At 42.3% G+C, this 13,315-nt stretch overlaps 1 protein-coding gene across 1 annotated transcript in view; it reads left to right on the forward strand.

The window, feature by feature from the left end:
* The first annotated feature begins 3,840 nt into the window (after positions 1-3,840).
* The window catches only part of TGFB2 (transforming growth factor beta 2), a 101,582-nt gene continuing 92,107 nt past the window's right edge, over positions 3,841-13,315 (forward strand). Inside the window, exon 1 of the mRNA XM_001367246.4 lies at positions 3,841-5,684. Coding sequence (XP_001367283.1) covers positions 5,345-5,684 — 340 coding nt within the window. The 5' untranslated portion in view covers positions 3,841-5,344. The remainder of the gene's footprint in view (positions 5,685-13,315) is intronic.

The raw sequence follows: 13,315 nt of genomic DNA on the forward strand, positions 1-13,315 counted from the left end.
AGGTTAATGCTGAAGGATAGCAATGAGGAGTTGTTTTGACATCAAACATTTGGTTTAGCCTGTTGTAGGAATTCCAGAAGCCCTGAGTGAATGGTACCATTTAATGAGCAGGCAGTCTAGTTAGTGACTGGAACAGCTGCACCCTCTTGCACTCTGATCTGGAAAACAAAGAGTTCAGTTTCCAGTTAAGTTACTAGAGACTTAAATCTTCACTGCTCTGCAGGACTTTAATGGGGAACTTGTATCCCACTCGGGGAATCTCCCAGCCCTTTTTCCCCCGTGGATACAGACAGATACATCAATGGAAAATAGAATCTTCTCTACGTGGGCACTCATAAGCACACCACAGACAAGTGTGGGGTGAGGAGGTGAGACTGAAAGGCAGTGTTCAAGATCGAACATTTATTAATGTGTGCCAGGTACCCCAAGGAAGAACCAGTGAGGCAGTTCTGAGTCGTGGAGGAATTTAAATTTTTCATGGGGGAAATTGCAATATCTGTAAGATATGAAAGTGGAATGGACAAGGGGCACAGTGAGGAGAGAACTGGGAAGTGACAGGGAGGCAAAGTGAGGTCTGGATGAAGATGATGGCCAGGGGTATACGCTTAATGAAATAATTAAATGATAGAATACTTTATTTTTTAATGTTAACATTTTCAACTCATAAAATAAATGAGCAACATAGTATATCCCATCCTCTATCACTTATCTAATTTCAGAGTGCTGATTTCATGAAAGGTACCACTGGGTTCTGGGGATCTTTTTAGAAGGTGTCTGCCTATTGCTAATAAGGAGCAGATAGGCACAAATGAAATCCAGTGTCATTATTCTTCACTGAACTCTACCTACCATAGCAACCCCCCCCTTTTTTTTTAATTTAGAAAATGAAGAGTCAGTATCTTATGACTCTTACCTACAGCCCCAGACAACAATGAAAATTATAGAGGACAAAGAGGTCACAGAGCCACGAATTCAGATATAATTGTCTTCAGAAAATGCATGTGGTTTTTTCTCTCTGAGACTGAGAAATAGTGATTTGACAGAAAGGAGAGAGATCCTGTATGCAGAAGTTCTGAACCAGTACATGAGAATCTGCCCCTAAGTCCTGAAGCTTTTCTTGCCTAGGAGGACTCCAAGATGGTTGCCATATTCTCTTCTCCACTTTACTAGGATTCCCAATAGGGAGTGGATGAAAACCAGAAGTAGCACCCCCACCCCTGTTTTGCTGAGGGACTTGACCGTCAGCCCCACCCTGACCCCAGCTCTGAGACTTCACTGTCAGCACTACAACCCTTCCCAACTCCACCCTGGTGACCTCAAGGCTTTGGGGAAATAAAAAGGAGTTCCTCACCAAAAGGTTAGGACCTCCATTAAAAAGGATGTCTAAGTAAGCAATGTATGTTCCTCACTCAAGCCCCATCCCATCACAACTGTCAGGGAGAAGAGTGCTTGGTCCATTTGCAAGCACTGACCACAAATGGCATCCTGTTGACAGTTCAGGGTTCCTTAAATCAGCCCTAACATCCATAGAACACATCTGCTTTGTTTTTTCAGTAGTGGTGATTGTAATCGATTTCTGCTCATCCGTGGACACTTGCCTTTCGCTCTTCCTTCTCATAAAGATGTTGGTGATACTCTGGAGAGAAGTCCATTGGCTCAAAGTGGGTTGAACCTGGAACCTCACCAGCATCCTGTAGTAATCTCCTGAAGAGGCGATGTTCAAGTTTACTGGACAAGTTCATTAGATGAGTGTTCCCATTTCTAAATCTGCTCCAAATGGAGGAATATCCAGAATTCTACTCCTCTGGAGGAGCAGGCAGCCTGATGTAGTAGATAATGAATTCTGGGCAAATCACTTCACTTCTCCCTTCTCTAGTGTAGACAACTCTCTAGACTAGTTGCAGAGAAGGTGCTGGCCTGCCATGAGAGAGGGAGTCTCATGGACAGGGACCTTCCAGGACCAGTGAAATTATAGCCCTTGATATCTACCTTCAACCTAAGTGCCACCAAAGAGAGTGTAAGTTCCTTGAGGAGAAGGGCTCTTCCATGTTTCCATAGCCAATACCTTCCACAGTACCTGGCTCATAATAATAAAAGCCAGCACATATGTAGTGCTTTAAGGTTCCCACATGTGTCATTTAGGGACCCACCCATAGGTTCTGAAGCCTTTCTTACATAGGAAGGCTCCAAGATGGTTGCTGGACTTCCTTCTTCATTGCACACTACCCTCTCCAGTTTCCTGGGCAAATGAAACCAGAAATAACAGCCCCATTTAAGGATTTGACTGTCAGCACTAACCTGTCCTTCATGACAAGTTTATGTGATAGGTGCTATTTACCTCCCCCTGTGATGAATGGTTACAGAACTGGAAAGAGGTTAAGTGACCTCTTTGGGTCACAGAACTAGAGCCTGTGAATGATTCAAATTCATGGCTTCCTAACTCCAACTCCAGGGCTCTGTCTACCTACTAGGCACTTAGATGCTTGTCCACTGATTGCTTGGTCACTAAGCAGTGCTCCCCTGGCCAAAATGGATCCCTTTTCCCCAAAGCAATTGCTCACATTTTAATGCCTCCTGACCTCATAGTGAAGGGATTATTGTTTCTAGGTTGCCTCTCTTGAACTGCCTACCAATCTCAATCTCTTCTTTGTTATTTTTTGTTTTGGTTACAGGGTGGTGGCAGGATCTCCCTTAGTTTACTGGCTACATTGGTCACATGCCCTTCAGGCCCGATTTATATCTAGACCTTGAATTATAAAAGCTGTGAATAGTACCTTGTGACTTTTTTTTGTGTTTCTTGGTAGGAAAGGAGTATTCATTTTTTTCATGCCCTTACCCTGGGTCCTAGTAGGAGTTCTAAGACTGAAGAATTGCAAGGGCTAGATCAGGGTTAAATGACTTCCCCAAGGTCACACAGCTAGGATAAAAATATTATTTTTCAAATGAGATAGTCCTGTTACATCAGGGATGAACTTTACCAAATGTTAGAGCCCTCTTTAATTTTCTCTAACTGAAATAAAAAGAAAAAAGGAAACAAGATTAACTGGCAGAGTTTCATCTTGCATTTCTCCAAAGGAGACTGAGGCAGAAAAACTATATGCTTTATATAATGGATTGCCGCAGATACCCAAATTAGAACTTAGCCATCAGATAAATGCTTATTGAAGAAAAAAAACAAAACTAAGGACAAACTCTTTGACCAGAGGAAGAGAAGGTAAAGTGAATCCAATAGTGGATTAAGCAAAAGATTTGGAAAAATGAAGGCCAACAGAGTTTTAATTAAGGAAGGATCTAGGATTTGAGATAGAGGAAGCTAAATCTTTAGATGTGCCCTGGTTAGTGGGCAAGGGGAAATCTGGGAAATTTAACTGTAGATAAACCGGAGTATGAAAGGTGACAGATTTCTTTGTATATATGTAGATGTATTTATGTGCAAATATGTGTATATACACATCTACAAACATATTTGCCAGGAGGAAGAAACTCAAATATGAGAACAAGCCAGGAAGCCCTGGCTTTCAAAAAGGAGGTTTACTAATATAGGGTAAATGTAAAGGTAACCTTCCAGGAGAACCGCCTAAAATGATATATAAAGAAACTGCAGTTAATCGTTTTTATAAGGGCCACTATATTCATACACTTCTCCCTTACCTCCTTCAATCCCACATCCCACCAGCGCCTCAGAGAGACTCAATGGCTGAGGGTAAGAAGGGGGAAAAAGAAAGAAAGAAAGAAAAAAAAAACAGAAAAAAAAACGGGAGGACTTCTGACTGCAATCCCAGCACGTCACTTTGTTGGAGGCAAACACGTGGTGCGAGGAGAACTTATAAATCTCCCCTCCCCGGCAAGATCGTGATGTTATCTGCTGGCAAAAGTTTCTCTCTGAGCTGAGCTGAAGGAGCAGAGAGAGAGGGAGGGAGGGAAAGAGAGACAGAGAGAGACAGTGAGAGTGAGTGAGAGAGAGAGAGAGAGAGAGAGAGAGAGAGAGAGAGAGAGAGAGAGAGAGAGATGGAGAACAGAGTATAACGGTCTATCTACCAATCTATTCAGGAAAGCCACAGAGGGGTTGCTCTGTAGAAAGGGGGAGAAAAGAAAACGGGAGAGATTCTTTGACTTTTCTGGTGGCAAGTGCTGGAAAATAATACAGGGAAGATTGGCTAAGCGGGCCAAAGCCGGAGAGAATTGGGGGAAGGGGAAGGTGGGAGAACAAGGGAGCAAGCAAGGAACCCACCGAAAACAGTCCCCACTCCCCTTAGGAATAAAGCATCTCCCCAATCAGCCCTTGCAAGCAGCTGCTTTTGCGAACAGCGGGGAAGGGAAGACAGTGGAACAGTGGAGGCGGCGGCGGCGGCGGCGGCGGCGGCGGCGGCGAAGGCTGCGTTGGCGGCAGTGGCCGGGGCAGTGCCTTGTTTGTAGCTCGGTTGCAGTTTGGTTTGGAGGAGCAAAAGGAGGAGGAGGAAGAGGCGCTCTCAGGCAGCACCGGAGGCTGCAACTACAAGAAGTAACCCGGGCGGGGTTGGTGCACGCGGCCCGGGGTGCATGCAACAGCTTGCGGCACCCGGAGCGAAGATCGTCGCCGCCTTTGCTGCCCGCTACGGACTAGGACTGAGCTGGGTGGGAAGCGAAGCCCACCCCGCCTCCCTGCTGTGTCTCGGGCGCTCCCCCAACACACACAGAGACACATACACACACATACACACACGCGCGCGCGCACACACGCACACACGCACACACACACGTGTGTGGGACTTCTTTTGCAGAGACATCGGCGCCCGCAGTGGAAGTGGGGAGAGCTGCCGTTTGTTCCCTTCTCGAACCCTTTTTGATTTTGATTTTTAAATCTCCTTACCCTTTTCCCCACATCCCCGGCATCCTGGCGCACCCCTTTCAGTCGGGTTGCTAGCTGCCAGCCCTGGGGCCTCTCCATCTCTCCCAACTTTGGCTGTCAGAGACGAGTTCAGGTTAGCCCCTTCGGGCTGGACACTGACACGCTGAACCCCGCGTACTTCGGCTCAATGATTTCTTTCTGAGAGACTTTTCCTTTCTTGCCCCCCCCCTCCCTTCTTGCCCCCGCCCGACCCAAAAGGAAAAAAAAAAGACAGAGTTGTCCCTAACTCACCCAACTACCCAGCCCGTATTTATGTTGCCACCCTTCTGAGGACTCACATTTTCTCTTTTTTAGTCAATTTGAGCGAGTTATTATTTTGGTCATTATCTCTGGTTTGTTTGCCAAGTTACGCACTTGATCTGATTTTTTCCCCTTTAATCTCCATCTGTTCTCTATTTGAGGATTTCTTCCCCTTTCCCCTTTTTAACTCCCCCCTTCCGATTCTTTAAAAAAAAAATGCACTACTATCTCCTAAGCGTTTTCTTGACCCTGGATCTGGTCACCGTGGCGCTGAGCCTCTCTACCTGCAGCACACTCGATATGGATCAGTTCATGCGCAAGAGGATCGAGGCGATCCGGGGCCAGATCCTCAGCAAGCTGAAGCTGACCAGTCCCCCAGAAGAGTACCCCGAACCCGAGGAGGTCCCCCCGGAGGTGATCTCCATCTACAACAGTACCAGGGACTTGCTCCAGGAGAAAGCCAACCGAAGGGCAGCGGCTTGCGAGAGGGAAAGGAGCGATGAGGAGTACTATGCCAAAGAAGTTTACAAAATAGACATGCCCTACTACTCGGAAAGTAAGTGCTGCATTTATTCTTCTCGAATCCCTGAGGTTTGGTGGTGCCAGGCGCTTTCCAAACTCCCTCGATCACCCTCTCTTCGAGTTCCATCTCGGCTCTAAACTAGGCATCCCCACTACTCTCCCCCGCCCCCACCTCCAATCCTTTAGAGTTGTGGATCAAGTTAAAAAAATTTTGGGGGGGTACTTTTACTTTTTGCTTCTCTCCCCCCCTTCTCTTCCCTCCTTTTCCTCCCAATCTCCCTCTGCTGCGCTCTTCTTTTTCCTCTTCCCTGAAAATTCATCACACGGTCCATTGGCTAGGAGGCAGCCCTCCTCAAGCAACCTACGATCCACTCCCCAGGGACAGAGCTGACTGCAAAAATCTTGGTAGGTTTATTTTCTTTGGTTGGAAGGGTTTGTTACCACATTGAGTTTGAATAGTTAAAAAAAAAATGGGGGGGGGGGACTTACCTCTTCTCCCCATCCTCCGCCCCACCACTGATCTGACTGTACAGTTCTAAATAAAGCCTTTTCCACTGTATCTATGTTTAATAGTAGCTGCTTAAAAAAAAAAAAGTCTAAAAACAAGAAGTTGCCAGATTACACTTTTTTATTTCACCTCCTCAATTCCGAGTCAGCAGAAAGAGATTTCACTTTTCCCCTCCTCCCGGACCCCTGCCCCCTCAGTCCTGGATCTTGCAATTTCACTTTCTGGTACTTTCATTCATAAGGAAATCAGAACTTTCCCCTCACTTGAGTTTTAAGTCTATTTTCCTCCTAAACTGAGTGCAACTGGACCTCTCTCTCTCCTCCTTCCACTCACACTCATTTGGTCCTGACTGTTTTGTTAATGGTTTAGTAGAAAACTCTAAATAGGTTTATTACAAGTCCTCTCTTTTCAATCCCGGTGCCGGAGTTGACTCCCCTTTCCTTTGCTCTGGGCTGTTGTTTTGATGATGCATTCCTAAATCTAAGAGGGAGTAAAAGAGCCCTCCCTGCTCCTTGACTGCGCTGCATTGCCATATCCTCAAATCCATCTGGCATACAGTAGTGACTAGAGTGGAATGATTTATTGTGGAGTTCTTTGGGGGGAGGGGGCGCAAGGAGAAGACAGGAACCGGGCAGTATGCTCGAAATGGATTCAGAGCGCTTCTTTAAAAATGCCTTCTGTGATACCTGAGAGGGTTAAATACCAGGAAGAAGAAAGGGGTGGGGGGAAGCCCTTCTGCATTACTGTATTCCAAATCCCAATCCCTTTCTGTTTCATTGGCTGCCCATTTCTCTCCTCCCCTTTCCATGCCCTATATACTTGTTGGCCGCTTTTGCAAAGTCTCTGTGTCTTGCCTAAATAGATAATACAGCCATCTTGGTAATTTTATCCAAGAGTTTCTAATTGCAGGGTGGTGCATTTTTAAAAATATATTTATTTTGAGTTAAACAAGTTGCTGCTTTGTGGCTTGTCCTGTCTTGTAGGTGATGGTCCCAGAATGACAGCCAGGGTGCTTCTGAACCCCAGTCTTTTCGGCAGTCTTCTGCCTCTGTTGTCTCTCTTTTATTGTGAAATGACAGCATCAGGTTCGGGACACTCTGGCAAGCAGGATAATTTTATTATTATAATTATGGCACCCTCCAACAACAGCTAGGAGAAATGAGCGCCACCCTTGTTATCCTCGGGGAAATAAGCCTTTTCACCTGGGCTAGAGCCAACGGTTTATTCGGAGAGAAGTGGCATTGCATGCTGTAGCAATACCAGGAGACAGAGTGAGGAATCAGGCCAGCCTTTTTTCCGGCACGTGCAGCAGCCCTGCTGGTACTTGGGTGGACAGACTAGCACACTGTCTGGTGCCTGAACAGGTCCTGCTTTAGGTGGTGCGCATGCAACAAAAGGGAAAACAAATTGCTCTCAGTTCTTGCACACATCTCTAACTTGTAACCAGCTGGTTTGGAAATAGCAGGTTATCTAAGAAGATGTCAGCTCCGGGTTCTTTCCAGTAGGACCTTGGATTTAAGAAGCTGAGGCCACAGCAGCTCAGTTATCTATTTCCCATTAAGCTAAAGGAAACCCCTACTTTTAGAAAAGAGTCCAGTGCATGAAGTTACATAGGCTCAGTGTAGGCAACTCACTTCCTATAAAGAGCCATATTCAATATGTAAAATATTATCAGGGCAATCAGAGATATGGGATTGGTAACAGAGAATCCAGGGATCAACCCACAAGGTGCATCACAGCAGTTTAGAAGCAAGTAGCAGATTGGGTACTACTGTGTGAAGGCTGGGTGCTTTTATAGAAAGTAGGTTAACTGATTTTCCAGCACTTTCTAGTTATGCTGGATCATTATGAATCCTTCCAAAAAAAAAAAAGGAAGAAAGAAAGAAATCACCCCACCATACTTTTTTTAAAGGAGTAAATTGAAAGGGCTAATGGTGGAGAACAGACCAGCTTTCCCGTTTAGAACTTTATTGCATAGTTTTTACCTCTTTCATTTCTGGAAGGTGTTGTGAAGTGGAAAGGGAGGTGGGGAAGGAAACTGGCATTTTTTACAGTGAATATGCTGAAGGTCAATTTAGCAGTAGAGATGAAGGCATGGGAAAGATCAGTGGTTCAGTTTTGTTTTGTTTTTAACCACAAAGTTATTAGCATTCGGTGACTGACTTTGGCATAAGTATTACAAATATGCTTTAATTATACTGAGCCAGCTATATATCACTACAGATTGTTGATAGCCCTTTGTAGGACATTTTATAAAGTTCAGTCTAAATATTTTTAGCAATGTGGAGATTTAAAAGCAAAAATATAAGAGATATTGTATATGCCCTAAGGCATATTTTGTCTTAAATATTATCCTTGGCCAACTATACTATATAAATACAGTAAATATGAATAGAACTGGCCAAGTGCCAATCTCCTGGGATGAATTTTAGTCAAGAAGGTATGTATAGGATATAAATAATACTGTGTCAACATTTAAAGAAGGACCTTGATTAGTTTTGAATTTATTCATATTAATCTTTTCACATGCTGTTAGTTTAAGGCTCAAAGTAGAGTTATGCTAAGGTTTACCCATAGTTTGTACAGAAGGAATAAGGGGACAGCTGGTCCTTTTGACAATTCTTTTGAGATTCGACTCATCCATTCAAAATGTATTGCAAAAGGCTTGAATGACTTAGATTTCTTGCTCCAAATACAACAGGCTTCTTGATGTTTTTAAACTACTAAATAAAAATATAACCTAAAGACTTGGTAAATCAAAAGGATCTAAATCTTTTTAATCTTCTTCTCTGCTCCTTCCTTCTTTTTGTAACACTTTCTTTGTTTATTATGCTACTTTATTATCACACAATTCTTCCTTTACATTCATTTTAGATGGCTGACTTTCTCCAGTAATCTTTTGTTGGTAGGAATTGTAAGGAATACCTTATTCATGTATATTTCTTTGCATTTTTAAAGCATTTTCACCTGAATTTTCTGATCTTATTCTTTGAACAATCCTATAAAGCAAGCAGGACAGGTATGATCACCCCCATTTTACAGATGAATAATGTGAGAGTCAGAGAAGTTAAGTCACTTACCCAAGTCACAGAACAAATATGTAGCAGGGTTTGGTCAGAAAGAATTCCAATTCCATGGCTCCTAGTAGCAGGGTTTGGTCAGAAAGAATTCCAATTCCATGGCTCCTAATATTATCTTCTTTATACTAAGTTATGTTGCCTTTTAAAATCCAGTTTTGCACAAAAAGAGATACTTTAGAAATTGTACAAAGGCATGATTGGAAGCTATTTCTTGTAAATGGAAGTCAGTGAATTATTTTTATGTAGCATGTTTTATTCTTGTGATTGTGACTTACGAAGGCCCTTTCCCATTCATTCAATTTCACTGATAATCTGTTCTTAGGGAGCCTCAGTCACATCCATGTAATGTTAGTCAGTATTGGGATGGAAAATGAGGAAATGTCTTAGATTTTTAACTTGCCCAAAAAACAAGCAGTTCATACAAAAGAAGAGTGAACATGGCCAAGCTAGGCAGGAACAAAGTAAGTCAGTCATCACTTTGGCTAATTCTATCATGTTGAATTGGATGGACTAAACTATACAGCCTGAAAAATCACAATGAAATTTCCTTTGTTATTGTTTCACATGAATTTTAAACATTTCCTCTTAGAAGTTCCCCTGCCTCTAATCTTTCCCAGTGACACTGTGGAATGTAGAATGAGCATCAATAATGTGGTAGGTTTAGGAAGTGTAGTTGAGCATTCTACTCATGAATACTGCTTTCTACATATATATATACCCTTAACTGGCCAATTGCCCCATGAAAGAAAAGATTACTGACTGGACACAGAACTATTTTTGGCTTTAACTCCAAGGCATTGATTTTTAAGGAATTCAGAATAATTAAATTACTGGAATGCAACTGACAAAAGCTTCTCTCCTCCCCTTCATATATTGCATCATTACTCACTGTTGTTCCTGGATCAGAATTTCTTTATTTTCTCCCTTTCTCTTTTCCCTTCTTTTCCTCTCCCCCTCTTGCCTTCACTCTCATTCTCTGTCTTCCTTACCACTCTCTCCTACTCTCCTCCTCCCTTTCTACCTCTCTTTCTGTCTCTCCCTGTCCTCCTTCACTTCCATCAAAGGTTAAAAACATACTTAAATAAACATAATACTTTGAAGCTGAGAAAAAGAAACACTTTTTTTTTTTTAGTGAGGCAGTAGAATGGCTTTTTAGTTTGAATTCTAATGACTTGTTTACTACCTGTGTAAGTCTCTAAACCTCATTTGGCCTAAATTTCCTCACCTATAAAATGTGGGAGTTGGATAAAATCAAATCAGCTTTGAAGTTCCAATCAGATGTAAATATGTCACCTAGGAAACTGACTTCTGTCCTGGGAGCAAAATAGAGTTTACTTTTGGAGGCTGGATAAATGACTGAACACTTGACCAGGGCTGGGAGCACTCATGTTTCTACAATGGCCCCTACAGTCCATATATAGTATGGCACTTTTAGGTTTAGACTCCTCAGAATTATAGCTTCTTAAACTGGTAGGGAATTTGGAGGCCTTCTAGTATAGCTCCCTCATTTTACAGATGAAAAAAATGAGGTCCAGAAATATAAAGTGATTTGTCCAAGGCCACCCCTTGAATTTAGTGACAGAGGTGGAATTTGAACCCTGACTATACCATTTTTTTCTATCTCCTCTGAGACATGGAATAAAAAATATTTAATTTTCCATATAAAAATACCAAAACATGCTAGATTATTTTCCCAGAAATATGCCAAGGAGAATAACCCACATTCAGTTGGTGGCTGACCTAAGGAGTCTGCCCAACTTAGTTCCTTGACATTCAGGCCATTTATTGCTTAAGGACTAGAATACATTTAGAGACAGAAGAGTTACTAAATTAGAGAAAGTAAAATAAGGAAGCCGAATCAAAAAGGATCTCCAGAATCCCAGGAAAGGCAGAAAAATTTTGGTGTAGAAAGACCACTGATGATGGCAGATAATTTTAGAGGAAGACACAATTGGTCTTGAAATAATGGAAGAGCTGTCATTTGGAAATGATTAGAGTTATTCTTTGTGTCTCCAAAGGGCAGAAGTAAGACCTGCGGACAGAAATTACAGAGAAAAAAAGATTTTTTTTGTTCTATATAAAGGAAATGGACTGCTTTAGAAGGTAATGGATTCTTCTGCAAAGACTCTAGGGCCAACTCTCAAAAGTTTCTATTTTATATGAGGATGCTGAGCTTCTTATAACCCTTTAAAATCTTTCTAACTTAAACATTTTATGTATTCATTATTTTTTTTGATTGGGGAGGGGCACATTTTATTTTTCATTGGCATAGAGAAATTCCTTCTACCAATGCAAATCAGCAAGTAATTTTCAATTGATAGTCTCTGTAGAGAGTTTCTTAGGGTATTGAGAGATTAGCAAGAATAATAATAATAGCAAAAAATATTGACTTATAGAGAGCCTACCATGGTCCAGGAACCATGTGCTTTACAATAGGTATTTTACTATTCTCATTTTATAGAGGAAGAAACTGAGGCAAAACACAAATGAAATGACTTGTCTAAGGTCACATAACTAGTTAGGGTCTGAGACCAGATTTGAATTCCTGACTCCAGGTCCAGTGCTCTAACTACTGCACCATTTAACGAGGCTCCTACCATCACATGTATGTCAGGAAGTAGGATTTGCACCTAGTGCTCCCAGATGTTGAGGCCAGCCCTCTCTATCTGTTCCCCACACTGCTTCTGTATGACTACAGTCATTGGAAAATTCATACCATTCCTCTCTCCAACTGAGAATCCTCCAGGAGGTGAGCTTTTAAATAGCATCTCTTTTAACTGTCTGGATGTGATGTTTTGGGGACTGGTGTGTTCCAGGAGAGATGGTTTGGTTTTGCCAGATGTGCTTGGTTCTGCTTATGCTGGGCTTGTACTCAGGAGTGTTTTCCACATTGCAGACTGAGAGTTAAGGCTCTGAACAGCTTAACAAAAGGAGGCTTGGCAAAGATAAACATGTTCCCATTGTCATTTTAAAACCATATGCGGTGTGTTTTCATTTTTTTTTTAAACAAAGGTAGTTTTTAGCCTGAGAATTATATGTTCTCAAGGTAGTCAATCTCTCTGTCTCTCTCTGCCTCTGTTCCTCTGTCTCTCTGTGTCTGTCTGTCTCTCTCTATCTCTGTCACTTCTTTTCTTTTTCTCTCTCTCTTAATAACATGTTAGGGATTCCTCGACAGGTTTGTTTAGACTGAAAAGTTTGCCTCAGTCATTTGTTTAGAGTAAGTTTGCATCTTGCCTGCAACCACAAGCTGCTTTTTACTTCTTTTTTTAATCTTCAAATGTCCAGAAGTAGATACTGAACTTACAGCATGACCATCTTTCTTCCTGAATGACCCAGCTGACTGTTTTCTCTGAGAAGTCCCTCTTGGCCCCTTTTCTAGAATTCCTCAGTTGCATTCACCCTGGTTGTTATCATGAAATACCTGCATGTGTAATGATTAAACGTGTATACTGATACACAGAGTATGCCATATCTAAACCTGGAACACTTTCTAACATAGGGTTGGAAAGAATTGGTAAAGTAATCCATTGGGCACTATTTTCAGTGTTTGCAATGCGATAGACCTTCTAGCTTATTAGCTGTATTGCTGACTCTACTTAATAGAAACAGTCTTGTTTCTTAAATATTTCTCTGGTCAGGAATGTCTTTAATACTTGGAGTGGGGGGGGGGGGGAAAGGGTGATGGAATTTAGGGGTGGCAGAAAGAGGCAGATGCGCCATGTCTGGTCCTCCCTACTATTCTGATGCCAATGATGTTGGCAAAAATTTCCCTTCAACTCAAAGGAAGAAGGGGATGGCTTAGTTGGAGAATTCCAGAGATAGGTGACCAGTGTGACCAACTGAGACCTGCCTTTCCCTTTGTTATTAGTGTCTTTTCATTCCAAGTCTGGAGCTTCCAATATCCTTAGATTGACTCATGGTCTGGGATTTAATGTGTAACCTAGGAGACTGAGGAATTTGGCACTCCTCCTCCTTCCCTAGCCTGGTTAGTTGATGGACCAAGGGAATAAACTAAGTGAAGTGGAGGAGCTATTACTATTAAGTAATACATGTTCACTCAAAAATATCCAGTTGTAT

Source organism: Monodelphis domestica, chromosome 2 (genome assembly GCF_027887165.1).
Source record: "Monodelphis domestica isolate mMonDom1 chromosome 2, mMonDom1.pri, whole genome shotgun sequence".
NCBI classification, from domain to species: Eukaryota; Metazoa; Chordata; class Mammalia; order Didelphimorphia; family Didelphidae; genus Monodelphis; species Monodelphis domestica.